Source organism: Takifugu rubripes, chromosome 16 (assembly GCF_901000725.2).
Source record: "Takifugu rubripes chromosome 16, fTakRub1.2, whole genome shotgun sequence".
NCBI lineage: Eukaryota > Metazoa > Chordata > Actinopteri > Tetraodontiformes > Tetraodontidae > Takifugu > Takifugu rubripes.
In genome coordinates, this window is record NC_042300.1 from 10484822 (window position 1) to 10499316 (window position 14495).

Consider the following 14495-nt stretch of genomic DNA (forward strand, 5'->3'; position numbering starts at 1 on the left):
TGGACACGTGAAGGGAGGGAGTGTGAGATTACATCACATCATTAAACATCCTTAAACATGTTTAATGGGTCTCTGAGTGCAGTTGCAGGGAAAAGGTGAAATTCTTTTATCTTAAATCTTGAAAAGTCATCACTGACTGTCATGATGATGCTGTTTGAGAGACACGACTTTCCTCTGAATCTGTGAGTGGCGTAATAACCTTTATTAAAACAGAAGTGCAGCTCTGAGGTCAGCAGGGAGGTTATGAGCACCGCTATCAATGGAGGAGATTGTTGATTGTATCTTGAGTCTGGCACATAAAATATATTGACCCTATAGCTATCTGGAGCCAGTAAATATACACAAACTATAAATTAGCCCCTTCTTCTTCTTTAGGATTAATATTGAGTAAATATTTGTTACTTAAAGGAAGAGATTTTACAAGAGGAAGTACAATCAGTATATCTTGTACTTAATCTATTATTAATTTAACAACATTGCGTTAACCTACTCTTTTATTTACTGTATCTGTATATAGTTCCACATGTCTTTCAATTATTGATTACATTTTACTGTTATTGTTCTGTCTATTTATTCTAGTTATAATAATAATAATAATAATAATAATAATAATAATTGTTCCGTTTTATAAGAAATACTTTATTTACATCACTTTCAGTGCAAATTATTACAAATTATTATTAACAAAAATAGCACAACTATATATGCAAGAGCGAAATAAACAAGAAGACGTGAGCCAAGTGCTCTTAACCTTCAATTCACAACTGCAGCTTTCCTTCAGACGAAGAAAAGAGACGCATGCAGAAGCTCTTGAGAAGAGCCCGACAGTGAGTGGAGGAGGCCAAGAGTCCATTTTATTAGAAATGTAAATAGTCTCTGCCGTCATCATCACAGCGACGGTTCGAAAGGAAGAAACACATTCATAAATTAAATCGGGCGTTTTTCTCTTGGGTTAAAGTAATGCTTAAACAGTAACAGCGTCGCTGCAGCTCCACTTCCTTGCAGGATTCAACCGGGGCCTTCGTAGCCCCGCTCCGGGGGAAGGGGAGCGTTGAAATCAGCGGCTCCTCCTGTCAGGATATTCAGACCTCGTTGCTGTAGTTCGTGGATCTCACCGTTTCCTTCATATCAGCACCTGGGAGGCCGCTGTGTCCGTGACACTGACCGCTGTCTGCGCGCTGCCCCCCGGCGCGCTCCCCGTCATGATCACGCTGGCTTTGTTCAGGTCAGAAACGTCCAAGTGCTCCTCGGAGTTGTCCTCCGGCGTCCCCTCGTCGGACTCACACTCGCTTCTTTCGTCGCTCTCACACTCCGAGTCTAGCGGCTCTTTGGCCTCCCTGTTGCCGGACTCTGACGCACTGGTGTCGGGCTGCTCCTTCTCCTTGTCCTTCTGAGCCTGGGCCTCTTTGGAGTGTCTCCACTTCATGCGCCTGTTCTGGAACCAGACCTTCACCTGAAAACGCAGGTGCAGACGACCACAGCTATAAACCGCTGTTATTATAATATAGTCTTCCCGTAAAAATGAGAGAGACTCAATGACCAAAATAATGGCTGACCCTTTTTATTTTTATATCCATATTAAAAATGAACGAAAACGCCTCCGTTGTGGCAGGTTCACGTACATTAACCTTTTTTTTTTTTTTAATTCAAGCGTTTTGTTTGCTTGCTTGTAATATTTACAGCTGCTGCCGTGCGTGATAAACAGTTCAGATCACTTGCTCAATATGTAGAAAATTGCTATCTTTTTTTTAGCTTGAATTAATATGATATTAACATGATATTAATTTAATAAAAGTGTCAATCCTCTCCTGGATCTTTCTTAGACCTTTTGCGATGTTATAACTGATGCTCAAAAATAAATTTCTCGCAATCTAGTCTTTGATATATAAGAGGAATTTTAAAGGATTTTTTTTTCCAAACTCATGGAAAAGGTGGCTGTATTGCATAAGGGAAAAAAAATCCCAAACACATAGCAGCTGTTTAACTTCAAAAGGGTGAATATTTGCCTCAAAACCACTGAAAATAAAAATAAAATAAACTGGTGAGAAAAGTCACATCTTGGACCTATTTTCTTCTCTAATCAAGGAATATTGTAAATAAAAACAAAACCTCAGGAAAGATGTTGCTAGATCATCTACATCAAAGGTTTTGCATGCAGAGCGTGTAATATTTATTTATTGTGTTTTTTTTAATTGCATTCGTGGACATTTTACGCGCCAGGTTTCTCTTCTCTCTCCTCATGTCCTACCTGCGCGTCTGTCAGGCCGAGCATGGCAGCCAGCTGTTTTCTGTCCGGTTTGGTGACGTATTTCTGGATCTCAAATCTCTTCTCCAGCCCCTTCCTCTGCAGGTTAGAGAAGACGGCCCTGGACCATGACCTTTTCCTCTTGTACGTCTGCGGCATGGTGTCCTTGGTCAGGACTGCGTAAGGCCCTGGAAGACACAAGGAGGAGGCAGTGGTGAGAGGAAAGAAGAACAGAAAGCTGGAGCCATCTTTCAGGTGTCATCAAACTGCGCTGTTCCAGCCTCCTGCCTGCTCCAGCCCCCAGCAGCCATGTCTCTACCTGGGAAGGTGTCCTGAAACTGATGCTGGCCTGTTTGCCTGCCGCTGCCGCCGGTGCTGCTGCCTAGTGCGCTCATCATGGAGGCCGCGTCACTCATCCCGGAGTCTATGGAGGAGAAGTACTGGCTGGCCGATGGTTGGACTGGGATGTGCATCCCTGACTGACGATTCGAGCTAACGATGGATGTGAGATCTGTTGCAGAGCGAGAGTTAAAAATTGGACTATTTATTTTTATTTGTTGATTTATTTTTTGCGTGTCTGCCAGTGTTTTTGAACAAACGCCCCGCCGCTGCTGTTTGTAACTGATTTCTGACCTTTGACCTCTCTGATTTAGGAGCTAAAGAGGACTCAGGGCATGGGACGCTGAGGCCGTTTAAATTCTGCCTGCTTTCGTACGGGGTTAATTGGATTCCCTCGTAATACCAGTGAGAAGAAGTAGTCCCACTCTAATCTGTTCTCCCTTTTTACTTGGAACACTTGATAAAAACCCACTCTCACCTCTCAATGATGACTTTTCTCTGCCTTTTGGATCAAAGTCCGTCGATAATATCCGGTCAATTCCGAATTTAAGGTCTTTGCTGGAAGGCGGAGGGGCTTGCTGGGAGTTATAAGGCGTTCTGGAGACTGATGTGAGCTGTAGTCCGTGTCTGTGGTAAGGGGAGCCCGGGCTCATCCGCGGACCGTACACCGACGGCTCCGGTGCGACAGGAGAAGGACGCAGCGGCGAACTGCCGGGGTGCCCCTGTTGCGATCGGTGGTGCGCTACATGCACCATGAGGGCCGACGACCCCGGGATGTTCTCGACGTCTCCCGCCTGCAGAATATCGGCGATGCAAAACGACGGTTTCTTCACGGTATCCACGGCGAATCCCCCTGCGCAGTACGCGGACCACAGGCTAAAGTTTGACGCGTAAAACGGATTGAGCCCAGCCGTGTACATCATGCAGCCGCGAGTGTGCCCGAGAGTTTGTCGGTGGACTTTAAGAAAGCTCAGGCACGCAAAGGCAGAGAATAAAGCGCGTTTACAGCGAGGACAGACCACCGTCCTCTTTGCGCCAGTGCCAAAATCGTTCTCTTGACTCTGAAATCCAAACCCTGCAGTTCCACCCTGAGCGACTACCGACGCAGCGATTGGCTGCTCCCACCACCAATGGGATGGGCAGGATTAGCCGATGGCACGCCCTTGTAATTGAGATGAAGCGTAAAATACACGCACACACACACACTCACGCACGCACGCACACGCAAACGAGCGAGAACACTCCAAGTAATTCTGATCCCGAGGTGATGGATGGATCACTTAAAGAGATGCTTCACTCCTCACTGCTTAAAAACAGACACCAACTTTTGTCTTATATATATTTAGTCTTTCGTAGAAATTGCCGTTAATATTATCCCCCAGTTTCCACATTCCCCTGCTTCATAAAAACCATTAAAAAGCCCAAAGCTTAAACTGTAGAAATGGAATAATACAGAACTAATAATGAAGCGTTCTCGGGCATTCATTATAACCCAGGAGAGCGACTATTAGCTCCGTCTCATCCTGTTTTTGATGGGCTGGGGTTCGTGTTAAATGAGCGGATATTCCTGCTAGATTTGCCCCCCAAAATAGAACCTGTATTAGTATTTTAGGATACAGAAGAAATCCTTATTTCTTCCGGAGCGGGGCTGCTGGTGGGGGGTGGACTTTATAATGACTGTTAGAACTTCCCTTTTTCAATATTTGTGCAACTTTATCTCGACCGGCAAGTTGCACGGTGACGCAAATCCGTCCCCACGCTCATAATAAACAGAGGAAACGTATTCTCCTCTAAAACGAAAACACAATTAACTTCAGAGGTGATACTTTATCCGCAAGGCCCCTCAAGATTCACACGTTGGTTCTTTTCTAAATGGGATTTTTTTTATCGTTTAGGATGAATAAGATGTCACTCTGCACAGATCGGGCATTGCGCCCTTTCTTACCCACGCGCGCTCCCGCGCAGCTCCCGATTCCCTTGCATCTTTAGAAACAATGGCCTCTGGATTCGGTTCCATGCGGTTTGGATCCATGCAGGCGGAAGGGCCGATGACCCTGGCTGCCTCCTATCATGCTGTTTTCGAGTGACACTTTTCCGGGTTAAATTTAGAAATAAGCTTGTTTTAACGTTTGCCCTCCATCACGCAGTCAAAACAATCCAGGGAAGAGGATGTAGCGGCGCGCAGCACGCTCGAGTTATTTCAGGTGCAGATCAGCTTTTTCAATGGGAAGTGTTGAAGCCCCCAACAGAACCAGGGCGGACTGAAGGGCCCAGATCAGCAGATGTGTTCACTTACAATGAAATAATGCCGAATGTTATAGTTGTTTTAAAAAAAACCAAAAAAAAAACCAAAAACATACATACATTTGTCCTATAATACGTTCAAATTTGAAGCATTTATCAATCGTAAAATGAAACACAAAAAAGAAGTAAACAAACAAAGTAATAAAATAAAATAAAATAGATAACCAATAACGCAATAGAAGTCTGTTTTACCCCCAGCTGCGGGTCCAGCAGGTCTGTCAACAGATTTAAAAATGAAACTACTTTCCATGAAAAAGAATTTTAAAAACAGACCTCGAATCTTGTATGCATCGAAAATAAAGGTTTGTTCCTGATGTCAAATGGGCCTCAAGTAAAGTGACTTTTAACGGATATTAAAGGAAATAATTTTTGTCTCTCGAAATGATTAATAACATTACCACATGCACGTGCACGTTGTCAAAACAAAGACAAATCTTTCTAAAATTTGGTTAATTTCGCAGCCCTTCTCACCTCGTTTGGGCGTGCGTCTCTCTCTCGCGCGCGTGCTGACGTGACCGTCCCAGCTCGTCCTCATCCTGCCGCCCCGCGCACGGGATCGGCCCGGACCGCACTTCCTTAGACGTCAGTGATCTTATAGAAGGTGTAACATAAGTGGAATCACATTGTATACAGCTGCTGATTTTACCAAACCGATCTATTTTTGCACTTAATTTGAATCGTTGCATTCAGATAATCAACTGAGCAAACTCACCCCCCAATAAATGAGTTCATTGGAATGATTAGAATCAAGTATTCTGACATAAATGAAAGATTTGTGGTGGACTCATAATCACTGACATTCATGCCAGCAGTGGTTTGAACTTGTGATTATTTGTTAGTGTTTCAGACGGCCGAGCCGAGCTGCTGCTGCTGCCCACCTGAGGCTGAGGCTCACCCCCGTCTGCCCGGGCCCATTGTTGTCTCTTGATTGCTCCCTGTGTGTTTTTCAGGAAGTCTTATCAGCCAGGAGGAAACGTGAACGAGCACCTCGGAGCGTAGCTGTGCGGGATCACAGGACAGAATTAAACGATCTCCATTATTATACCGAGAATTATTGCTCCACCTCCGTAAGGCTGCGCCTCTAAACCAAGATTACTATTTCTGGCAATGTTTGTCTCAGGAAGGAACCTTCGCAGATTTAATGGGACCTGGGCTATTGTGCGGCCTTCTGTATGGCACCCTGCCATCATTTCCACAGGGAGGGAAAAAAGCAGCCGAGGATGTTGTCTAAAGTGAATTTCAAACAAGAGAGTTGTGTTTGAGTGATCCTGAATGCAGCCAATATATTTCCCACAGTCATGTCTCTGTAGGAGGAGATGAGTTTAATTTGTGCCAGGGCAATTTAAGATAAAGTAATGTTGAGCAATTTGCATGCTTTTATCTGACAAAAATGGGTGTTGTGATCAGCATAATGTCCAGGATGGATAAAACTGGAAATATAGCACGAAAATACATGTTACAGCTGCACCGGGATGAAAACTATTCAAGTTAATTAAATAAGTAACGCAGAAACTATTATATTAAAAACCCAAGTAATTATTCACAAAATAAGTGATAATACAAAGCAAATAAAACAAAGAAGCTTCTCAAGTATCGATCATTGCCAAAGGGTTTTATAGTTTGGTTTTATATTTAGTGAGACTGCCTTAAATAAACTGTGCCAAACGTGAAATAGACACGATTACAACAAAGCTGCTGGAACAGGAAGCATTTAATTCTATTTTTGCTCGCAGCAGCACAGGCAGATTTATTTCAAATCTCTTTTTCTAAAGAAAAAATAAAAGGGTTTTGGTTAGCGTGACCTTTGACCTCTGACCACCAATATCAAATCATTTTTCGATGGGATCCCTGAGACGCCGCAGTCGCAGCGCCTCCTCAGATAGCTGCTCCGGGGAGACGCAATTAATAACTGCAGCTGTCAGGAGGACGTGCACAAACGCAGCATCGCAACAAAACGCTGTTAAATGGCCGAAAATGGACGGTGAAGAGAGAGAACCTCATAATTATATTTCAGGAGTCTGAATATGAGCTCGGTGTATGTGTGTGTGTGTGTGTGTGTGTAGAAGAAAGAATTTCTTCAGGGTTGATGGTTGAAACGGCTTATATAAAATAACAGATCTTGAGGTCACTGGATGCAGGTCATGTGATTAAAAGAAGAGAAAAATTCCACTGCAGCAGTTTGGGTAGGGGTTTGGGTGGGGGGGTAGGGGGGTAAACATGACGGGTTCATTAACTGGACACTGGAGTGGGGCACTAATCACACTCTCCCTCAGCTATAAACAGCCTAAAGGAGCCGCTTTAATGGAACCTTTTTAAATACGACCGTGACTCTTGTCCCCCGTGTTTATGTTCCAACAGATTAAAGTTGCCTCTTGTGCCACAGGTCGGGGGCCTTTCTGCGGCTCCGGCGTGCGAGCGTACACACACTTAAATCATGTACAGTTATCTAAATACTGCAGGAGGGGAACTAATGGAAACACAAAAGGTCTTTATAACAAACTGCTAAGAGTTGCTGCTGCTGCCGTGTTTCTAATGAGCTGCCACCAGGAAGCATAAACCTCCACATAAATAAATATGTTTATATTGAACGTGGGCTTTTAATTCAACACCACAAGTTGCAGCTCTTGCCATGTGCTGCCTTTTCGTGGTTGGTTGTCGAGATGTCACTCAAAGGGCTGTTATTTCTCTTTTGATTTAGTGTTTAAAAGATGGCAAATGAAGGGTTCTAATAGATTTCTAAATGCTGTTAAATGTGTTGGGCCATGAGTCAGTCACGGTGCACAGTGGCAGCAGGCTGACGCAAAGCAGAGCGTCCCTCTAATAGTTCACGTCTCGGTCAATCTGCTGCTGTATGACTGCAGCAGTGGAAAAATATGATTCATCAGAGAGGAAAGTGCACAACAGCAGGTCTGAATGTAATCTATCCATCTATCTATCTATCTATCTATCTATCTATCTATCTATCTATCTATCTATCTATCTATCTATCTATCTATCTATCTATCTATCTATCTATCTATCTATCTATCTATCTATCTATCTCTCTCTCTATCTCTCTATCTGTCTATCTCTCTCTATCTGTCTATCTCTCTCTATCTATCTATCTATCTATCTATCTATCTATCTATCTATCTATCTCTCTCTATCTGTCTATCTCTCTCTATCTATCTATCTATCTATCTGTCTATCTCTCTCTCTCTCTATCTATCTATCTTGGGCTTATTCTGACTGTTATTTTATGGGAATTATTTTGTGCTCATGGGAGGAAAATCTTGACTACTGGAAATGTTTTCCACAGTCCCCGTGGGAGCTTCTGCCCTGGCTTGTTATTATATCCAATTTTATTTATTTATTTCAACGTCAGAGGCTGTAGGTTCCCCTGCAGCTGCACTTAATCGTAGCTTTTATGGAAACTATAAATGGACACTCTTGTGTTTTCTACTTGCACGTGTGTTTCAAGTCATTTTGGTTATTGTGATCAGCTCCTATAAAGACCTTGATTAGATTCGCAGTAGTATTTACATTTTATGGCTAAATGCTGCCACCTAGTCGCCAAAAATATTATTAGCTGTGACTAACGTGAGGCACGTGCGCAGAAAACCATTAGTATGATGATGTAGCGTAAGAGGATTTACATATTTAATAGTTTGAAATTCTATTATTGTTTCTCATACATCTATCCATTTTAATCAGTAAAGTAAATCCAAGGTAACCATGTTGATAAATGCAGCCGGATGCGTGTTGTATATTAACCAACATGTATGTACTCAATTAACACATTTCCCTTCACCCAGATCCTGTTCCTGGACAGGGTCAGGTGTGCAGATCCCAGGGGGCTTCTGGGCTTCACCTTTGACCCCGTGGTTGTGCATGCATGCGGCCTTCAGGGAGGGTAAAGAGGAAGCGAGGACAGGTGTCAGCTGCTGTTCACATTAGTGAGACTCCTGCATGTATAAGTACTGTAATACTTTCCTTTAATTTGTCCACTTAACTGTTTTTTTCCCATCTATTACATCATATCTACTGCTGTTTTCTGCAGTGCAACAGTGAGTGAAACTTTGATTACACCATCCAAATGTGATTTATTGACGATTCCCTTTCTTCCCTATTTTATAGCCAACGCAGCAAACCAGAGGTCTGACAATGATGTGCTAACATGTGCACAATGTAATGTATGAGTTGTAAAAAAAAAAAAAAAAACCACAGATGAAACTGCTGACCTCCACATCAGACAAAAGGGAAGCTTTTTTTTTAAAAAAAAATAAAAAAACTATTTTAAAGTTAGAACTATGCAGATATTGTCCACAGTACACAGCCTGGTGTAACTGCTGTGTGAATTAAAATAAGTGACAATTAAAAAAATAACATTTCAAAATGTGCATCTGGTCAAGAAAATTGGAAAAACGAATTTAAAAGCTGTTTTTATAAGATGTTATTTAGTGAATCCATACTACATCAGTTCAAGTCCTTAAAAAAAATCATAAAATGACCTGAGGCCAACGAGATGAGATTAAGGTTTTGTTGTGCACATGGTGACGACTGTGAAGTACTTCCTTTGACGTATTTGTCATTCAGATTGAAACGTGTTGAGGTATGATTAAAACGGAGTATGGCTGACAGTGTGAAAGAAAGGTGACAGAGTCCAGAACACTGAGCCACCCTTTAGCTGTTGTCTGCACCCTGCACTCCTCCGTCACCCAACAGTCTCTCTCTTTCCTCTGCACTGTCCTCTGCGTTCGTCAGCGTGTTGCAGCACGGCAGCTTGGCCAGCAGGGGGCGGTGGAGTCCATTGTAAAGCGCCGTGCCCGCCAGCAGGACCAAGAAACCCAGCACCTGCAGGCCGTGAAACTGCTCCCACCCCAGCGCCAGGCTCACCACCCAGATGACCAGCGTGCGCAAGCTGTCCAGCACCATGCGGGTGGTGGCACTGATCTCTTTAGTGACACTGATCCCGGCGAAGTTGAAGAAGGCGATGCTGACGGTGTTGCCCAGCAGAGCCAACAAGATGAGGGGCTGGTTGCCGATCTGACAGAAGGCATCGATTGCATCCTCCAGGACTTGACGCGGGTTGTCACCGAAGCTCCCGACGGGAATAAAATACATGGGGATGAGGAGCAGCGACAGGACAACAAACCCAAAAAAACCTGGGAAGACACAACATTTACACAAGTTGTAACATCAGTTTTAACTTAGAACCTGCTCATGGAAGCTTTCAAAGAAAACTTGAATTGTTTACTGAAGTAAGAACACATTTTCTAGTCCGGCAGCATTCCAGTAGCAAATATACCAGAGCAAGATAGAAGGGAATGTGTTCACTTTTGCTTTCAGAATCGATTTTCTAAACACAAACACACATAGATACACATAAAAACCACAAAAAAACGTGTTCCTGTTGGAAGTAAAACAGCTACAGTTGTGCAATTTAGAAATCAATCTGCACGAGAGGTGAAGAAAATGAAAATGTTTGGGAAACTGAAGGCAAATGTAGCAGAGTTGGAGGTTTTAGTTTCTGCAGCTCGTGTATTCACTTGCAAGTGGCTTGATAAGAAGTATTGACTTCCAAGGGTGTGTTTAGGTTTTCATCTGTCTGTCGTGACTTGAAACAGCAGATCGTCAATGAGTTCAGGGTTGTGGCCTGATAAAAGGATTGACCTTCTAGACCTTCTATCTGCAAGTGGAAACGCTGATAATCATTAACTGACAACAACCACATCCTCTTTTCAGGCATAAATAAGAATATTGCTTCATAAAGCATCTAGAGCAGACAGGGTTGTCTTAAAGGGGTTTACAGGCACCTAAACCAACAGTGAAAAAGGGCATTTTCAGCAGCATCAGGGTCACTAAAAGATATTTATCAGCATTAGTACGTAGTATAATTATGTAGTTTATACTGCATTAATGGACAAAACTAATAAAAAAAAATGATTTCCTGATATGTGACAATGACTTTTGCAGTTGTCACTATTGAGTTCTTCAGCTGTTCTGTAAAGGTCATGACCCTCGAACCCCTGGAATACCCATATTAAATTGCTGCTGTACCTTCCGTGCCGACAGCCCGGAGAGGATGGACGTCATGTTTGTAGACAAACTTCTCCTCCAGGACCATCTGGACCGAAACGATGATCTGAGCCATGATGATTAGAAGGTCTCCTGCAGGAAAGAGAGGACATCAGCTACTTGGATTAGGTCCGGTTCCATCGGATAACACAAGGGCGGGAGAACAAACCTGTGATGACTTCGCTGATTTTGTGCGAGTCATCGTGCCTGCTGAAGAGGTCGGCGAGCCCCACGATCACCAGCCCTAGGATGGTGATGAAGATGCCGATCCACTGACTGGGCGCCAGGCGTCGGCCCAGGAAGGCGACCGAGAGCAGGCCGGTGAAGATAATGACAGCCCCACGCAACATCTGGAAACTGGAGGCACTGGTCATGTTGAGAGCTACAACCAGAGACAAAAGGAAACAACATATCTAAAACACAAAAAAGTTAAAGAGTCCGGGGCCGATGGTGTCCACGTTCCTTCCTGAGGTACTTACCGACATACATGATGGAGGTGGCCATCATGTCACACATGGCAGGTGGGAAAAAGAGGAGCGGATTGAAGCTCTGGCCCGGGTTCATCTTGGGTTCTGGGCTTTGTCTGTCACGACAAATTAAGATGTAGAAGACGACAAGACAGCTCAACTCGCCCAGAAACATCCCCACTGCCTGTGGAGGAACAGAGGGGGGGGGAAACCTACGTTTATGCCTCACTTTAATCAGCCGATGCGTCAATCTCATAGTTTCACTTTCATACTTCACCTGGAGAAATGGGTGAGAGAACTTATGTTCAGGGTCGTCATGGCAACCCTTGGCTGAAAACATGTCGGCCCATCTGTCAGACAGAAAGACATCATTACAACGTAGTTACAGGAATAATTAACGATCGTTTTCAGAGGTAGACATGGATCATTTCACCCACATCTGCATGACCAAACCTGATATCAAACTGAACTCAAACGCAAAGTGGAGAACTTTGATGACAACTTCTGCTTGATTTACCGTCTAGTGGAAAATCAGTAATACTGCAAAGTCATATGACGTGATTAAGCTACTGTCAAAGTTAATGAGTACGCATCCTGATGACTTTCAGTCAGATTGTCAGGGGAAGCATGACCAGCATGTGAGCAGACTGTCTGCAAAAAAAAATGCAAGACAAGGGAATGAGGGCTGCAGAAGTGATGGCACAGCACTCGAAACACGACTAGTTTAAAGCTTATAAAAATGGGCTCCGTGCCTCTAATGTAGCCTGTTATTTTTAGAGCATGTATTTCTTGATTGGACTAATGCATATAAGATACAGAACCTTAATTTTGACAGCAACATTTTTCCATGAAGTTGATTTCTTTGGATATGAACATGCGTGAGCTTGTGTGTGTGAGGACCAAATTGCACATTTTTGGGAAGTGAGAACATTTGGCTGGATTTCACATCTATGAAAGGCTGCCCAGGGTTGGTTTAAAGGTTAAAATGTGGGTGAAGGTTAGAACCAGGTTAGGCTTTTGGTTAGTGTGATGGGATGGAGAACGTAAAGTCAATGAAAGTCCTCACAAAGATAGAAGCATAACATACGCGTGTCAGCTCATTAGATTTAACCAGTAATTCAGCTACACTTATTATTAGGAAGAATCTACTTCCTGTTCTGAATTTGTGGACGGTCAATGGTTTCGTTTTGTATTGTTAAATAGTGGGTGAGAAACACTGAATCGACTCAAAATACAGGACAGTTTTTGATCTAAGATAAAAATGACTAACTGTAGATAAGTATCTGCTTCCTGGCATCATCAATCAGATCATCAATCGATCGGTTTCACTAACGTTGGGATTTCTATCTCCTTAGGCAATTTCAAGAATTTATCACGATGTTGATGGTTTAATGAGCTCTCTTGAAGCCCCCATACTAAATAGCCACTTAGCTCCTTATGTAGCAAGTTAGCGTTTGCAACGTGAACTACACATGTAAGTATACGGTGACAAGCTAATCGTTTGAACGTAATAAGCCACACAGCTTTGCAAATTACCTAAAGATCTTGTTTATTAATCATACATACGCAATTAAGTATTTTTAACTAACCTTCAGTACAGCCGACCTACATTGTAATAACGTAAACACATGACACTAATTGAAATACTGAAGTCACTCACTTTGCTGATAACGTATTAATTGAGCCCGTGGTGAGCATAAGTCCAGCCAGGAACAGTTGATAATTTGTCCAAGCCATGCTGGACGTTTGACGGGACAAACAGAGGAAGGAAAGCAACAACAGAAGTGGTTTTATTCACAAAGACCCAGGTCGGCATTGACACTCTCTCCTCCCTCGACCGTAAACGCCACATGACAACTCAGAGTCAGCTGACCACGGTGCTGCATTCAGGAGCATCGGAAATAACAAAGCCGACAGGGGTGCGACCGAAAGTGAAGGTAGAAACTTTTTTTTGATGATTAATTTGAACAATGATTAATTGAACCCAATCTTAATGATTAGTTGATTTGGATAGTTTAATTTGATACTTTTTACAACCGTTTTAAAACGCGGGTGTTAGAATCACAAAACGATTCAAGACCTGGAAAAAGTCGCTCAGCTTAAAATGTACCGGTATTAGTTAATCATTTACCATCATTCTCATATCATCTTGTACAATCGCCTAATAAAGCACAAAAGGTTTTATTTTCGGTGAGGCTTTTGATGAACGAGCAGATCCCAGCAACGAAATGTTACATTTTTGCTCAAAAAATGAAGGTAAACGAAATATTTGCATTTAATTTTCTCCATGAATAAAAGAAAATCCGGTTGAAATCATCATTGTTTGCATAGTGCAATTTGTCTGAAACAAAATAATTTGGGAGCAATAACACTTAGCTATCCAAAGTTACAGTCCTCCAGACCATCAATCAACCAAGTGCCAAACTGGTCAGACTGGAGAATGTTGACACGAAACATGAAAAGAACCCAGGAAACCAGCAGGGGGCGACAAAGTCCAGAAAGAAATAGAGGATTTAAGCGCAGCAGCAGTAAATTTCTTCCCCGTGTGGCCTCGAGTTATTTAAAAATAGGCCATGCACTCCATCATCCATGAGATTACTGTTCTTTGAAAACTGGAGGCCAAAAGCTAAAAATAAATGATCTAGCAGTCAAAAGTTAAGATATCAATAAACCTGATGAGCCAGCATCACATGAGATAACTCCTGGGAAAGCTTCAATACCTTCAAAACATTTGCGAGCTCAAACGTTTCATGATAAACACACACCAATTGTTATCAGGAATATGCTCTTGTCTACTGATTTCTTTTCTTTGTAAGCCCTGGAGACCGAACAGAGAGAATTGCTCTGGGATTCCTACAGAGGAAAGCTGGGTGGTCCACTTAATGAATTCAGAAAGAAAAAAAAAGTGATTGTAAAACATTACATAGTGGATTTGAACAATCCTCTTTTATCGAGTCATCTCCAAAACCGATTACCACCAAAAGCCTGATTCCTTTAACAAAAGAAGAAATTGGCATTTTGTGTGAACTTATTAAGAAAAACCCTGACATAACATTGGCCCTAATGTGCCACAATTCCATGCG

The 14495-nt window shown here is 42.7% G+C and overlaps 2 protein-coding genes across 3 annotated transcripts; both read right to left on the reverse strand.

Moving 5' to 3' along the window:
- Positions 1 to 622: 622 nt before the first annotated feature.
- Positions 623 to 3659, reverse strand: hlx1 (H2.0-like homeo box 1 (Drosophila)). Of its 2 annotated transcripts, XM_003971803.3 has the most exons (4): positions 3063 to 3659; positions 2565 to 2756; positions 2249 to 2433; positions 623 to 1453 (listed from the first exon to the last, which is right to left on the reverse strand). In XM_003971803.3, the coding sequence occupies exons 1-4, from the start codon at positions 3505 to 3507 to the stop codon at positions 1124 to 1126; spliced, it is 1152 nt and encodes a 383-aa protein (XP_003971852.2). In that variant the 5' UTR covers positions 3508 to 3659; the 3' UTR covers positions 623 to 1123. The 2 variants fall into 2 exon arrangements, with proteins under 2 accessions (XP_003971852.2, XP_011610490.1); XM_011612188.2 differs by lacking the exon at positions 2565 to 2756.
- A 5180-nt stretch (positions 3660 to 8839) lies between these two features.
- On the reverse strand, positions 8840 to 13267 carry slc35f6 (solute carrier family 35 member F6). Its single transcript, XM_003971804.3, has 6 exons — positions 13073 to 13267; positions 11690 to 11762; positions 11425 to 11596; positions 11115 to 11327; positions 10928 to 11038; positions 8840 to 10032 (listed from the first exon to the last, which is right to left on the reverse strand). Exons 1-6 carry the CDS (start codon positions 13147 to 13149, stop codon positions 9551 to 9553), a joined length of 1128 nt encoding a protein of 375 aa, XP_003971853.1. The 5' UTR covers positions 13150 to 13267; the 3' UTR covers positions 8840 to 9550.
- Positions 13268 to 14495: the final 1228 nt, after the last annotated feature.

What these genes read in the sequence shown, in the direction of transcription:
- hlx1 (XM_003971803.3), bottom strand. Translation starts at nt 3,507, where the DNA reads ATGATGTACACGGCTGGGCTCAATCCGTTTTACGCGTCAAACTTTAGC. An exon ending in AGAAAAGTCATCATTGAGAG is followed by an intron (nt 2,757 to 3,062) that starts GTGAGAGTGGGT and finishes GCTCTGCAACAG; the next exon opens with ATCTCACATCCATCGTTAGC. An exon ending in TCGGCCTGACAGACGCGCAG is followed by an intron (nt 1,454 to 2,248) that starts GTAGGACATGAG and finishes CTGCGTTTTCAG; the next exon opens with GTGAAGGTCTGGTTCCAGAA.
- slc35f6 (XM_003971804.3), bottom strand. Translation starts at nt 13,149, where the DNA reads ATGGCTTGGACAAATTATCAACTGTTCCTGGCTGGACTTATGCTCACC. An exon ending in CACCTCCATCATGTATGTCG is followed by an intron (nt 11,328 to 11,424) that starts GTAAGTACCTCA and finishes CTCTGGTTGTAG; the next exon opens with CTCTCAACATGACCAGTGCC. An exon ending in CCGGGCTGTCGGCACGGAAG is followed by an intron (nt 10,033 to 10,927) that starts GTACAGCAGCAA and finishes GTGTCTTCCCAG; the next exon opens with GTTTTTTTGGGTTTGTTGTC.